Source organism: Stegostoma tigrinum, chromosome 24 (genome assembly GCF_030684315.1).
Source record: "Stegostoma tigrinum isolate sSteTig4 chromosome 24, sSteTig4.hap1, whole genome shotgun sequence".
Taxonomy (NCBI): Eukaryota; Metazoa; Chordata; class Chondrichthyes; order Orectolobiformes; family Stegostomatidae; genus Stegostoma; species Stegostoma tigrinum.
The window spans coordinates 7596686-7612649 of NC_081377.1; the positions used below are offsets into that span (position 1 = coordinate 7596686).

The 15964-nt window shown below is 43.6% G+C and overlaps 1 protein-coding gene across 1 annotated transcript in view; it reads right to left on the reverse strand.

The window, feature by feature from the left end:
- maneal (mannosidase endo-alpha like) overlaps window positions 1-15964 on the reverse strand; it is a 75346-nt gene that overhangs the window by 5235 nt on the left and 54147 nt on the right. The window contains exon 3 of the mRNA XM_059654261.1: window positions 4481-4557. Coding sequence (XP_059510244.1) covers window positions 4481-4557 — 77 coding nt within the window. The remainder of the gene's footprint in view (window positions 1-4480; window positions 4558-15964) is intronic.

The window sequence follows — 15964 nt, forward strand, 5'->3', positions numbered from 1 at the left end:
ACCCCTTCTGGAATGCTGTGTCCCGTTCTGGTTGCCCAGTTATAAGTTGCATATTTTTAAGCTGGACAGGATTCAGATGAGATTTACCAGGATGTTGCTGGGTGTGGAAGGTTTGAGTTATGTAGAAAGGCTGGATAGGCTGGGACTTTCTTTACTGGAACATAGGGGATTGAGAGGCAACCTTACAGAAGTTCATAAAATAATCAGGGGTATAGATGGGCAACTGCCATTAACTCTTTTCCCTTGGATGGATGATTTCAAAACTAGGTGGCACATTTTTAAGGCGAGAGGAGAGAAATTTAAAAAAGACACGAGGGCCAAATATTTTACACGTAGGGTGGTTCGCGTGTGGAATGAACTTCTTAAGGAAGTGGTAGATGTGGTTACAATTATGTTTAAAAGACCCATGGATAAATACATGAATGGGAAAGATTTGGAGGGATATGGGCCAGGAGCAGGCAAGTGGGATCAGTTTAGTTTGGGCTTATGCTTGGCATGGGCTGGTTGGATCAAACAGTCTGTTTCCATGATGTATGACTCTATGACTCTTGTATGGTTAATGTGGATTACTGCTTGTACCAGACCAATAATGCATATTATGCATTAGAAACTGCTCAAATACAGTTAGAAGCAGTTAGGTTGATTCTAGATTGGTGCTGGTCAGGACAGTGCCAAAAACTGAAGATTTCCAAATAACTTGAGAATCTATTGTTAAATATTGTACATGGAAACTCTAACTCTGTTTCATCTTAGCTGCTGAATAGGAAGAGCCTTGGAAAAATCCACCTTGTGTGTGATGTTCCATCCTTGGCTCTCAGTACTTTTTAATGATGTCTTTGGAGGTCAAAAACCATATTCTAGGGCAGAACTAAATGCTGTCTGCTCCTAATTGGGAATTTGAAAGAATAAAACATACTAATATGATATCCAAAACGATTTTAAAAAATTCTCACTGAGCTATCTTCGCTGGTCTTCTCCAATATCTGCACTGAATGATTACTTGTTCTGTGTAATTTTGACCTCCAATTCAACTCATTCTGTTCTCTTGTCTGAGTTCACTGCCTTCTTATCATCTCCAACCCTCAATCTGTGTATAAACATCCCTACCCATCATTAACCTTGCTATTCAGCTGTACCATCCTCTCAATCACAAGCAAGGCCATCTCTGATTACTTGTTGTTTTTATTTATTCATGGGACATGGGCGTCATTGACTGGTCAGCATTTATTTCCCATCCTAGTTGCTCTTGAAGGTGGTAGGAGCTGCGTTCTTGAATCACTGCTGTGGGTTCACCTGCAATGCCCTGAGAGGGAATTTCAGGATTTTGAGTCACTGACAGTGAAGGAATGGCAATATATTTCCGCATCAGGATGGTGAGTGGCTTGGCGTGGAACTTGCAGGTGGTGGTAACCCCCATGTATTTGCTGCCGTTGTCCTTTTAATGGTAGTGGTTGTGGGTTTGGAAGGTGCTTTGTAAGGATCTTTGGTGAATTTCTGCAGTGCATCTTCTAGATAATACACATTGCTGCCACTGAGTATTGATGATGGAGGGAGTGGATGCTTGAGGATATGGTTAGGTTGCTATTTCACCATATTTCCCTTTGATACCCCAAGTTTACATTCTCCTCTGTTTACCCCTGGAAACCAGCTATCGCTTGATTGACTTAGAAGTGCACTTTCAAAATCCTCCTGGTCTAATCTTTGGCTAATTTGCATAACAATTCTGCAGTTACTGCTTTGCTCAATCACACACTCATCTCCACCTTTGATACTCTAGTTACCAATAAAATCATGCCTGTTTCTCACTCTGGCCATTTTTCCTGGTATGACCATGTTATCTACTTCCTTCTGTCTAAGGTGCGCACGTTTGAAAGATATGGTGGACAACTGTTTAGTCAGAAACTGCCAAATATGCTGAACTTCATGAAGCACTGTGGTCCTGCTGTCATCTGTTAAAATGGCTAATTTTACAGTGATCATCCTGGAAAGTAAAGATAAATCCTGGTTTCTTTCTCTACTCCAAAGCATCATCTTAAACCACTCCCCACTGACCCCCCCCTCTAATCTCACCTCCAACAAGATGCACGAGATGCTCATGGACCTCTTTGTCACTGACTTTGAACCATATCACTGTTCGTTTGCTGTTGCTGGGTCAAAATCTCCACCTTCCTTACTAATAGCATTGAAGGTGTATTTACACCAAATGGACTGCTGCAGTTTGAATTGCCAGCTTATCACCACCTTCCCAGGGCAACTAGGAATGGGCAATAAATGCATTGCTTAACCAGTGACACCCATATCAGACAAAGGAAAATTGAACTACATAGAGACCAACTGATTAACCGCCTCTGCCAAATTACTCCTTACCACTAGCCTTCTGATACAAAGTTCCTCCAAATCTTTCACCGTCCTAGACATGGATCTTTCTCTGGATTCTTTCCTACCTCTCTGCATGCCCATTCTGAGTTTGTTTTGTCCATTGGATCTATCAGCTGCTTCCTTGACCTTTCCCACTAAATGCTGACCATCCACTGATGCCTCCTAGTTTCCCATGTTGGCCCATACTGTTAACTATTCTCTTTTCAGCTACTGTCCCCCCTCCTTTAAATCTCTTGACATTACTCCACCCCCCAAATAAAAAAACACACTGGGCCCCATTGTCCTATACAGCAATCTCATTGGCAACTTTCACTCTCCAAAGTACTGAAATATGTTCTACCTCCCAAATCTGTTCACATCTTCCCAGGAGCTCCTCGGAATTCATAACACCATACCAGATCTACTCTTATCATTGTTACAGATGATATCCTATGTGGCTGTGATGAAGTTAAACTTTCTACCCTGTCCTCTTCCTCAGTCTGCAAGCATCAATGCAGTTGGATACACTATCTTCCTCTAACACCTCTCCACTGTTGACCAGCTGGAATGCACTGGTCATTTCTGGTTCCACTCTTATTCATCTCTACACATTCTGTATCACTTATGGTAGCTTTTCCTCCAGTTCCCAACATCATTACCTCCAGTGTGCCCAATGACCTAACTAACTTTCCTTCCTATTTCTCATCTACATGCTGTCCTTGTCAACATCACTTGAAAGCACAGTGTTGGTTTTTATGATGATGATAGTCAATTCTACCTGGCCATCACCTTTCCTGACTCCTACACTGTTACTAAATTATCGGACTGTTTATTTGACATCCTACACTGGATTAGGAGAAATTTCCTCCAATTAATTATTGGGAAGACTGCACCCAGTTGCAAACTCCATTCCTGAGCTCCTGATTCCACCTATCTCCTTGGCAACATTCTGAGTTTAAACCGGTCTGTTCTCCACCTTAATATCTGATTTAGCCTCAGTGAGGATCTGGACATGTATTTGTGTCATCACCAAGTGTGTATGCTTCCAGTGCTGTGACATCATCAGACATTACCCAATCACAGCGAATCTGCTGCTGGAACTTAGATTTATGCCTTTGTTACCTCAAGGTGTGACTATTCCAACAAACTCCGAGCTGATTTCTAAATGTTATATAAACTTTCATTTATCCAAAGCTCTGCTGCTTACGTGTTAGTCTGCAGTCTGTGCTTACTGACTTACCTTCAGTTCCGATTAGCGGTGCCTTGATTTTAAGATTTTTCTCCCTGGTTTCAAATGCCTCCATGTCTTTATCACCACTTCCTATCTCTGTCAACCTCTTGGACCTCACAACCCACTGAGTCATCTGTGCACTTCGAATTCTGGTCATTGAAGTGTCCTGATGTTAGATGGCAGCCTTGGAGGTGGCCAATCAGGAGGCAGGGCTCCCAGAAGATTGTGCCTACTGATGAGTTTACCAGCAAGTGAAGGGCTAGAAACTGGAATAGCTTGGCACACTATTATTACCAAAGGGCATAAAGCTCTGGCCTTATAGGGTAGGTATTTTCTTTTACAGGACTGAATGCTAATGGAATGACTTAGCACTTTCAGGTTTAGATTCTGCCCACATCATTCGTTTTCTACAATCATTTCCCTTTCCCATCCTTCAGTTTTACTCAGATCCTGATTCTTCCGATTCAGGGGTACTTGGGATTCAGGGTTACTCAATTCACTCCTTTATCCTGTGCTCCAAATTGGTTTTTGGTGTGTTTATGATCATGCAGTGAATTTAAATATGTAAGACTGTTGTAGTGAAGCATTAAATCTGTTCTCTCAAGTTTCTAATTATTTTTCCCTATACTTCTACTTTTAGGAAACAGATTGCCTGTTTCCCTTCCCACCCTGAGCCAGCTAACACAAACGTCCCATGGCAGACTCATATATTGTAAGACAATGGTTCCTGCTGTCATGATTACTGAACTCTTACGACTGCACTATGAGAAAGGACTCATTCTTCCTTTGCTCCCTTATCTGGTCCACTATAACCTCCATCTCTAGGAGCCCATTTCAGGGTCCAGCCTATGCTGCTTGTGCCAAGAGCCCAGGAAATCAGAAAGCACTCACTTGTCCACAATGTACTTGATATTCTCATACACAGTGTGGTCATTGCGCCCTAAGTACGGCAGGATGTGAAAGGCCACCTAGAAATAAAATAGTGCAAACAATTCAATTGGTTACTTTAGATAGAAAACAAAATTAATGAGATACTTAGGGCAAGTACAATTTCGGCGATGTTAAAAGGACAGTAATTAACATTTCCATTTCAGAATGGTTTGAATGGAACAAACTCAGGCTGCCATGATCTCAAATAATCTTCATTTCAGTAAAAAGTAAGAAATTCTGGAAATACATAGCAAGTCGGTTACCATTTGTAGAGACCAAAACATAGTTAATATTTCACATTAATTACCTTTCATCACATTGGTTTCCAGATCTGAGAATTTCTTGCTTATTCTGTTTAGTATTTCAGGTTTTTCAGCATCTGCAGAATTTTGCTTTTATTCCCTACAGTGTGTGCATGTGTTCCTCTGTCAGCTGTGTTGCAAGTAATCTAACAAGTTTGATTTATCTGTGCTGGCTTAGTAACACATATAGGAGTGTATGTCACAACTGCCTCTGCTGGCTAACTGGATTCATCCCTCTGTGCTGACTGGAGTTTATTTTAGCCAGTCTGGAATCAGCTCTCTGTAACTTAACACTAACAACACTCCAGAGAAGGGAAGCAACTGGCACAGATCCATTGTCTAGTATCAGAAGTTTAATCAAGAACACACACCAAATCGTAGCTATTTTGGTTGAGCTATTTTTCAGGTTTGTTTTCATTAAGTAAAGTTACCATTTACCATCCAGCCCTGGCTGCCCTTTAAAATGTAGTGGTGTATCACCTTCTGAAATTGCCACATTTTATTTGGTAAAGATACTCCATCAGCACCAGTAGGTCAGAAGTTCACATATTCTGACCCAGCAATGGTGCAAGAATGGCATTTATATGTCCAAATCAGGTTGGGCTGAGACATGGGGAATTTGCAAATGATACTAGATCCTGTGTGCCTGCTGCCCTTGTTCTTTTAGGTAGTAGGGATTGTTGAGATGCTGTAATTGAACTGCTGCACTGTATCTTATAGATGGTACAAATTGCAGCCACTGTATGTTGGTTGTGGAAGGAGTACATGTTTAAGGCAGTGGATGGGGTCTGTCAGTCAAGTGGAAAGCTTTGTCTTGGACAGTCTTGTTTTGTTGGAGCTACGCTCATCCAGACAAATAACTTAAGCCTATCCTGATAGGCTCAGGGCTTCTAACTAGATAACATTCTTGGGATGTCCCTTTGATTTTCCTTTTAAGGTTTCTTTTTCTTCTACCAAATGAGGGCAGTGAAGAGAGGGAGGTTGCAAAAGACAAAACACAATTCTAGCTGTGTCTGTATGAAGACTGGGGGAACCACTGGGTAATGGTGTTTGCAAAGATTATGATGCAAGGTCCAAGTTTGATAGTACAACGGTGCAGTCAACTGCCAGTGACCGCATGCCCAGTCACAAATCAGCAACAAAAACAGAAGTTGCTGGAAAAGCTCAACAGGTTAGGCAGCAGCTGTGAAGAAAAATCAGAGTTGACGTTTCAGGTCTGCTGACCTTTCTTCAGAACTGATGGTAGCTAGGAAAGTGTTGGGTTATATGCAGATTATAGGGTGGGGGAAGGAGTTACAAAGTAAATAATAGGTAGGATTAGAGCCCAAAGAGAGAGAAGAACAGTTGAACGACCAAAGGAGTGGATAATGATCTGGCTAGGAGAGCTGTTAATGGAGACTGTTAATGGCTAGCAATAGGTAGGGTGTAATGGCAGGCTATGTGATAACAATAAATCAGGAAGTGGCAGTCTGAAATAGAGACAGTCCGGAAAGCGGATGGCTGCAAAATCAGACCTGATAAGGTGTGAAATGGCTTAAATCTTTTCTTCCGTTCATTCCCTCCATATTCTTAGGTATCTGAAATTCGTGAGTTATTTTGAATTTGGCAGTGGTGAATATCCAATCATCCCTCGTCTAATTTTCATCTCCATTCTTAAAAGGACAAACATAGCACCTTGCCAAGGGAAAAGACCATCTAGTCCATTAAACCAGCTCTGAGTGGTGAATGGCATCTCATGACCTGAGCCTATCTGTCCACTACAATCATGTAATCTCTTAAGAACAGTCTAACCAAACAAAAAAAGAAAAAAAAATGCTCCTGGAAAACCCCTCTGACCTGATCAACCCAGTGCAGGAGATCATGTGACTGGTGCGCTATAAGAGGTGACTCAATTGCTGTTGCTCATTTATCATACAAACCACCATCTCCAGTCACTGTTCCAGATACATTTTGACAGCTCTCCTATCCACATTGAGTGGTGTTTAATGCTGTGCAAAGGTCCTGACCCTTCACATAGGTTACCAGGTAGAAAAAGAGGAAATTTCCAAAACACTGATCCCCTCACATTGTATCCTCACCTACTCATGAGGCTAAGAGATCGTGTTTCCAAACAAACTGGGTGACTGCAATCTGACTTGTCCATTACAATAATTTGAGTGTTAGAGGCAATAATTGTGAGGTTGTTTCTGTGTTCTGTTTTGGGATTTCTTTAGTCAGCCTGTATCTCTCGAACCCAATGCTGCCTCGGAACATATTTCTCAAAACAAAATTACCTTGCAACTTTAAGATGGAATAACTCTTAACCATACAGTACTGTATTTAAATATATAATTGCTTGATTTCCTTCTGCCCTTGATGTGCATAATTTTCATCTTTTTTTAACCTATGGATTGGAATGAGAACATGTCAGCATTTATGTACACTTTAGTTTATGTATCTTGATCAATAAGTCCTTGTAATACACTAGGTGTGCAGAAAGGCAAGATTGAAAGACCAAAAGTGTGGAAACTAGGTGGTGTGCTGGGCTGGAACATTATCCTTTCAATTCTGGGCTGAAACAAAGTCCAGATCAATGAGGTATTGACTGTTGCCTCTGTTCCTGTGAGAATGGTAAATAATTCTGCAGTGATCCAAACCTTGTTTTTTTTCAAGCCAGTGTTCATTGTGCAAAATTGCCTGCAGATTGGCATTGTGAAATTTTCTTGGAAACAGATGGTAAGGTTAGCTAGTGGAGGAAACAAAAGGGACAGTTGTATGATAGCTGTAAGGTGGGGATTCAGGTAGTGTCCTCCTCTAACCTAGTTAATAAGGTAAGGTTCATTCTAAACTTTCTCTATTGAATATAAGTTTGTTATTAATTTGTTATTATTTGACGTAAGCTTTCTACTTTAGTATTGAGTGGGTGTTCAGATAAGTGGGGTATGGATGCTAGGGCAGTTGCTTGCTCCTCCTGCAGAATGTGGCAGTTGGGAGATGTGGCACACGTCTCCGCTGGCTACATCTGCAGGAAGTGCACCCAGCTACAGCTCCTTGAAAACCGTGTTAGGGAAATGGAGCTGGAGCTGGATGAACTATGGATCATTCGGGAGGCAGAGGGGGTAATTGAGAGGAGTTATCGGGAGTTGGTCACTCCTAAGGCTCAGGACGAGGATAGATGGGTTACAGTTAGGGGGAGGAAAGGGGACAGACAGACAGTGCAGAGATCCCCTGTGGGCATTCCCCTCAGCAATAAGTATACCGTTTTGGATACTGCTGGGGGGGATGACCTACCAGAGGAAAGCCATAGTAGTCAGTTCTCTGGCACTGAGCCTGACACTGTGGCAAAGAAGGGAAGGGGGCAGAATAGAAAAGTACTCGTGGTAGGGGACTCGATAGTTCGGGGAATCGACAGGAGATTTTGTGGGCAAGATCGGGATTCCCGGAAGGTATGTTGCCTCCCTGGTGCCAGGGTCCGGGACGTCTCCGATCGGGTGTATAAAGTTCTAAACGGGGAGGGCGAACAGCCAGAAATCGTGTTACATATTGGCACAAATGATATAGCCAGAAATAGGTTTGAGGATACAAAAAGTGATTTCAGGGAGTTAGGATGGAAGCTGCAGAGCAGGACGAACAGAGTAATGTTCTCTGGTTTACTACCGGTGCCACGAGATAGTGAGGTGAGGAACAGGGAGCGGGCGCAGCTGAACACGTGGCTACGCAGCTGGTGTAGGAGGGAGGGCTTCAGATATGTTGATAATTGGGATGCCTTCTGGGGAAGGTGGGACCTGTACAAGAAGGACGTGTTGCATCTGAACTGGAAGGGGACCAATGTCCTGGGTGGAAGGTTTGCTCGAGTAGTTCGAGAGGGTTTAAACTAGTATGGCAGGGGGGTGGGAACCTGAGCTGTATACCAGAGGTGAGCGGTGAGGCAGTAGCAAGAGGTAGACCAGCTAGTGGGAAGGATTTTCCTGGGAAGGAACCAAGGGATCGGTTAAAGTGTGTTTGCTTTAATGCAAGGAGTATCAGGAATAAAAGTGATGAACTTAGAGCATGGATCAGTACCTGGTGCTATGATGTTGTGGCCATAACAGAGACATGGGTTTCTCATGGGCAGGAATGGTTGCTGGATGTTCCAGGGTTTAGAACATTTAAAAAGAATAGGGAGGGGGGAAAAAGAGGAGAGGGTGTAGCACTACTAATCAGAGAGGGTATCACAGCTACAGAAGCTTCCTTTGTCGAGGAAGATCTGCCTACCGAGTCAGTACGGGTGGAAATTAGGAACAGCAAGGGAGTAGTCACCTCGTTAGGGGTTTACTACAGGCCCCCCAATAGCAGCAGGGAGATTGTAGAAAGCATAGGTCGACAGATTTTGGAAAAGTGTGCACGCAGTAGGGTTGTTGTAATGGGTGACTTTAACTTTCCTAATATTGATTGGAACCTCCTTAGAGCAGAAGATTTGAATGGAGCTGTTTTTGTAAGGTGTGTTCAGGAGGGTTTCCTAACGCAGTACGTTGACAGGCCGACGAGGGGAGAGGCCATTCTAGACTTGGTGCTCGGAAACGAGCCAGGGCAGGTATCAGATCTTGTGGTGGGAGAGCATTTTGGTGATAGTGACCATAACTGCCTCACATTCTACATAGCTATGGAGAAGGAGAGGATTAGGCAAAATGGGAGGATATTTAATTGGGGAAGAGGAAACTATGATGCGATTAGACATGAGTTAGGAAGCATGGACTGGGAGCAGTTGTTCCATGGTAAGCGAACTATCGACATGTGGAGACGGTTTAAGGAACAGTTGTTGGGAGTGATGAGTAAATATGTCCCTCTGAGACAGGAAAGAAGGGGTAAGATTAGGGAACCTTGGATGACGAGAGCGGTGGAGCTTCTAGTGAAAAGGAAGAAGGTAGCTTACATAAGGTGGAGGAAGCTAGGGTCAAGTTCAGCTAGAGAGGATTACATGCAGGCAAGGAAGGAGCTCAAAAATGGTCTGAGGAGAGCCAGGAGGGGGCACGAGAAAGGCTTGGCAGAAGGAATCCGGGAAAACACAAAGGCATTTTACACTTACGTGAGGAATAAGAGAATGGTCAAAGAAAGAGTAGGGCCGATCAGGGATAACATAGGGAACTTGTGTGTGGAGCCTGAGGAGGTAGGGGAAGCCCTAAATGAGTTTTTTGCTTCTGTCTTTACGAAAGAAACGAACTTTGTAGTGAATGAAACCTTTGATGAGCAGGTATACATGCTGGAATGGATAGAGATAGACGAAGCTGACGTGCTGAAAATTTTGTCAAACATTAAGATTGACAAGTCGCCAGGCCCGGATCAGATTTGTCCTCGGCTGCTTTGGGAAGCGAGAAATGCAATTGCTTCGCCACTTGCGAAGATCTTTGCATCCTCGCTCTCCACTGGAGTCGTACCTGAGGACTGGAGAGAGGCAAATGTAATTCCTCTCTTCAAGAAAGGAAATAGGGAAATCCCCGGCAATTATAGACCGGTAAGTCTCACGTCTGTCGTCTGCAAGGTGTTAGAAAGGATTCTGAGGGATAAGATTTATGACCATCTGGAAGAGCATGGCTTGATCAAATACAGTCAACACGGCTTTGTGAGGGGTAGGTCATGCCTTACAAACCTTATCGAGTTTTTTGAGGATGTGACTAGAAAAGTTGATGAGGGTCGAGCTGTGGATGTGGTGTATATGGACTTCAGTAAGGCATTTGATAAGGTTCCCCATGGTAGGCTCATTCAGAAGGTCAGGAGGAATGGGATACAGGGGAACTTAGCTGCTTGGATACAGAATTGGCTGGCCAACAGAAGACAGCGAGTGGTTGTAGAAGGAAAATATTCTGCCTGGAAGTCAGTGGTGAGTGGAGTTCCACAGGGCTCTGTCCTTGGGCCTCTACTGTTTGTAATTTTTATTAATGACTTGGACGAGGGGATTGAAGGATGGGTCAGCAAGTTTGCAGACGACACCAAGGTAGGAGGTGTCATTGACAGTGTAGAGGGCTGTTGTAGGCTGCAGCGGGACATTGACAGGATGCAGACATGGGCTGAGAGGTGGCAGATGGAGTTCAACCTGGATAAATGCGAGGTGATGCATTTTGGAAGGTCGAATTTGAAAGCTGAGTACAGGATTAAGGATAGGATTCTTGGCAGCGTGGAGGAACAGAGGGATCTTGGTGTGCAGATACATAGATCCCTTAAAATGGCCACCCAAGTGGACAGGGTTGTTAAGAAAGCATATGGTGTTTTGGCTTTCATTAACAGGGGGATTGAGTTTAAGAGTCGTGAGATCTTGTTGCAGCTCTATAAAACTTTGGTTAGACCGCACTTGGAATACTGCGTCCAGTTCTGGGCGCCCTATTATAGGAAAGATCTGGATGCTTTGGAGAGGGTTCAGAGGAGGTTTACCAGGATGCTGCCTGGACTGGAGGGCTTATCTTATGAAGAGAGGTTGACTGAGCTCGGTCTCTTTTCATTGGAGAAAAGGAGGAGGAGAGGGGACCTAATTGAGGTATACAAGATAATGAGAGGCATAGATAGAGTTGATAGCCAGAGACTATTTCCCAGGGCAGAAATGGCTAGCACGAGGGGTCATAGTTTTAAGCTGGTTGGTGGAAAGTATAGAGGGGATGTCAGAGGCAGGTTCTTTACGCAGAGAGCTGTGAGAGCATGGAATGCGTTGCCAGCAGCAGTTGTGGAAGCAAGGTCATTGGGGTCATTTAAGAGACTGCTGGACATGTATATGGTCACAGAAATTTGAGGGTGCATACATGAGGATCAATGGTCGGCACAACATTGTGGGCTGAAGGGCCTGTTCTGTGCTGTACTGTTCTATGTTCTATGTTCTATGTTGATCTGGTTAACATGAACAAAAGTTTATTGATTTGGGGGGGAAGAAAAGTTTAACCAAAATAGCTGCCATTTGGTGCACGTTCTTGATGGGAAATCTAATTTGAGCCCAATTGGGCAAGGGATTCATTCAACTAATCTGAACCAGCCCTAGTTTACGGTCACCAAAATGTTGGAGAAACTCAGCAGGTCTGGAACATCTAAAGAGAGAGAAAGCGTTATCGTTTCCAGTCCACGACTTCGACAGAACTTTCGTCAGTGATGAAAGGTCATTGAACTCAAAACATTAGGCTGTTTCTCTCTTTGACAGATGTTGCTAGACCTGCTGAGTTTCTCCAGCACCTTTTTTTTTGTTTCTGTCTTCCAGCATCCACAGTTCTTTGCTTTATTCCAGCTTATGGTCAGATGAGTTATATCTTTCAATCTTTTACAATGTCATAACTAGCTTCACTCTGCCTCTAACCTGATATTGGTGCAAGAAGGGATATTGCTGGTCTTAACTGGCCCCATTGAAACAAAGGATGCTCGGAATGTGAACTGTGTGCTATCTCGGTGCTCAAGCACTTACACTTGAGTTGCGTGTCGTTACTTGTGAATTATTATTTTCCCTTTTTAGATACAGATGACCAAGCCTAAAAGGAACCATGTAACTCAGTTTCTCCTTACTGAGTGACTAGACAGGAGAACATCTTATGAAGGAAGTGGGGAGCGGGGACCAAGAGCATAACTTTGAGAAAGAAGGATAACATTAGAGCTGCTTCCTGGGCCTAATGTATGAGGTACAGCACTGGCAGAAAGTCAGATCCAATTCAATTTGCTGCCAGTATTCATAACTCAGACATGTTCATAATATGGCCGACCAAGGTAATAACTCAGCTGTAAATCCTTCCAAGACACCCACAATAGGCAGTAAGAGTGGAAAGATCTCCTGGTTAATGTGGGGTAGCAGTCCTCCATTTGTACCCTTTGTCCTTAGGCTAGTGACCTGTTCCAGCAAACGTAGCCGTGGAAATGGACGTAAGCACATGCTCTGCGCACATCATATGTGACTAGGCACGGGAAAGAAACTAAAAAGGAAGATTCTCTGAGAGATATATTATCATATCAACCCAGCTGGCATCCCTTCAGTTGCCCATCAAAGGCACAGTATTGCTTTTGTGGTGTGTGACATTCTTGGGATCTCACTCCTGGAGTGGTATTCAACAGGTTTCTGAAAGCTGTGCTTTTATATGATTTCTGCACTCTGGGGAGTCTTCAATATAACCCACCTCCACAACTGATCGAGGTAGAACCTTGACAATGGGCCAATCGAACGTTAATTTACGATGCCACTTTAATTACAGCCTTAATGACTCATTATATTCTACAACCTTATTAACGGCACAGTAAAAACTCAATTAAAACAAAGAACCTTATTCTTCTCAGACCTGAGGCGGATTTAAAATTGTCCCCGTTGACAGATGTTCTGGCAGAATGATTTTCTGAGAGTTTACTGCAAACAATTTTTGGAATGAGCCACAATGTGTACAGAGAGGAGTTTTTTTTAAAGCAGATATTCTCCACAGCGGATGCCATATGTTAACTTAAAATAAAAGCTATTGATTTGTTTTTTTTCTTGGATATCGCTTCTCAAGCGTTGTCCAGTCCTAAGTAATGGCAAACTCTTCTCAGGCTCAGTATTCCTGTTATTCCAAAGCACTGTGCTGACTGGGTGCAATTACGACCAAGTATTAGTGGTGACTTAGGGTTAGCTCTTTTCTCTAAGTCAAAAGGTTATGGAGGCAAGTCCCACTCCAAAGATCCAAACACAAAATCTAGACTGATGTCCTGCAGTGTAGTACTGAGGGAGTACTGCATTGTTTGAGGTTTTTCTTGTTCATTCATGGGATGTGGACATCCCCAGCTTGGCCAGCATTTCTTGTCCTTCCCTAGTTGCACTTGAGAAGGTAATTGTGAGCCGCCCGCTTGAACCGTTGCACTCCACCTGCTGTGGGTTGACCCACAATGCCATTAGGGAGGAGATTCCAGGATTATAACCCAGCGACACTGAAGGAATGGCTCTATATTTCCAAGTCAGGAAGGTAAGTGGCTTGGAGGGGAACTTGCAGGGAGTGGTGTTCCTATGTACCCTTGTTTCTCTAGCTTGAAATGGTCATGAGTTTGGAAGGTACATTCACCACTAGATGTGGTAGGACTGCACAGCTTAGGTTTGGTCTGTTGGTTATGGGCTCGCTTAGCTCTGTGCTGTCTATCAGATGAGATGTTAAACTTGAAGCACAATCTGTCCCTCTCCAGTTGATGTGAAAGATTCCATCATGCTATTTTGAAGAAAAAATAAACTCTATCCTGGTTAATCCTTATCTCTCAATGAGCACGACTGTCACTGACAATCTAGTCTTGAGTCCCTTTGTGTTGGTGGGCCTTTGTTTTGTACAATTGGCTGCTGCATTTCCTACATTGCAGCAAATGTTAATGCATTGTTACAAAGTGCTGGGGGCTGTGAAGGATGTTAGATCAATGTAAATTTCTCTCTGTTTGCGTGCTTTAGAAGAGCACAGATGCTGCCACATCCCACCCTCAGAATGCAATGTGGTGCTGATTCGCTCATTTAAATTTTGTAGCACACATGCCGGTCAATTTTACTGCTCCTGAGGAATCCGTATGTTTTATGGCAATAGCTCAGCGTGTCCGGGGCAACACACTCACTGAGGCAATAAAGAATGCGTCTGTGTACATTTTAAGGGTTTATCCCAGCAGGTTAAAAGCTGAGCTCACGCAGACTGGCTACAGCTGCTGGCTTCTGTGGAGGAGCACTTAAAAGAATCACATGAATATTAATAAATCATGCGCACAATGATGAACGTACTAAAATTTGTTGCAACAAAGAACATCTCATTTGTTTTGGACTGTATTTTATAAGCTCTACACGTGCCCTACATTTGGATGAAGTACTACGTACCCAGTTACAGGGTCTAGCAGCTCCATTGTATTGGAATCAACATGGAAACCGCTAGCAGCTTGTTTTAAATGTAATGCAGGCTAAGTTGAGGGGGAAATGCATCATTAAGTAGGATCACTTGCTCATCAGCCAAATGAAAGCAGCTTCATTGAACGTATTCCCTGTTTGTCAGGATAATAAACATAAGCACAAGATAGGCCCAGCGGGAGCAATTGCATTCTGCATCTACTTACAGCCCTGAAAATTAATTAAAAGCTTTAATCAGGCACACTGCATTGCCCTGATGCCAGTGGAGGGGGTGTGGCGGGGGTGGGGGGGGAGAGCATTTTGCACTTCAGATAGCATGCACTACATTTTAAAAATGAAAGGTATTGCGATGAATGGAGTGCGGTTAATGCTGTTCATTCGACACAGCAAGCGCCTATAGTGCACACATAGATTAACACGTTCTCCATCTACAATGAAATCGCGACTTCCTTTAAACCTAAAACGATCTCATCTTCAGCTCCTTTTCAACAATGGCTTTCCGCTGGTACCTTTGAAGAGAGAGTGAGATGTTTGTCTTTTTAACTTTGCTTTCTGTTTTTTTCTGACCTATGGTCGTACTGTGTATAGCTAATGCAACTTCTCTTTTCTTCATTTCTCTATTCTGTAACTAAGGATTGTACCTAAGATGGTGCTGTTAAGTGGCAACTTAAACCCTTCACAGTACTCACTTTGAGTACATGATGATGAAGCTAATGAAATTCCTTGTGTGAACCTCAAACACAAAGAGACTGTGATACTATCCAACAACAGCAGGAATCACAGCCAAGATAAGGTCAGCATTTATTGCCCTAAGAGCCAACCACATTGCCATGGGTCTGCAGTCACATGTGGGCCAGACCAGATAAGGAGAGTAGGAGAAAGCAAGGACTGCAGATGCTGCAGTCACAGTCAATAGTGTGGAGCTGGAGGAACACGGCAGGTCAGGCAGCGTTACAGCAGGAAAGTCGACTTCATCAGGACTGGGGCATGGGAAGGGAGCTCGGAAATAAATGGGAGGGATGGAGATGGGTTAGGTAGATGGTGATAGGTGAATGCAGGTTGGGGGTAATGGAGATTGGTAAGGGGGAAGGGTGGCTGGATACATGGGAAAGAGGATGGAATGGTTGTGTCAGGTCACTGAAGTGGGGACGAGAGGGAGGACAGGATCTGGGAAGAGGCCAGTAGTGGGGAGATTTTGAAACTGGTGAATTCTATATTGAGGCCATCGGGCTGTAAGCTCCTGAGGCAGGATATGGGGTGTTGCTCCTCCAGTTTACATGTGGTATCGTTATGACACTGGAGGAGACCCAGGATGGATGTGTCACCCAGTGA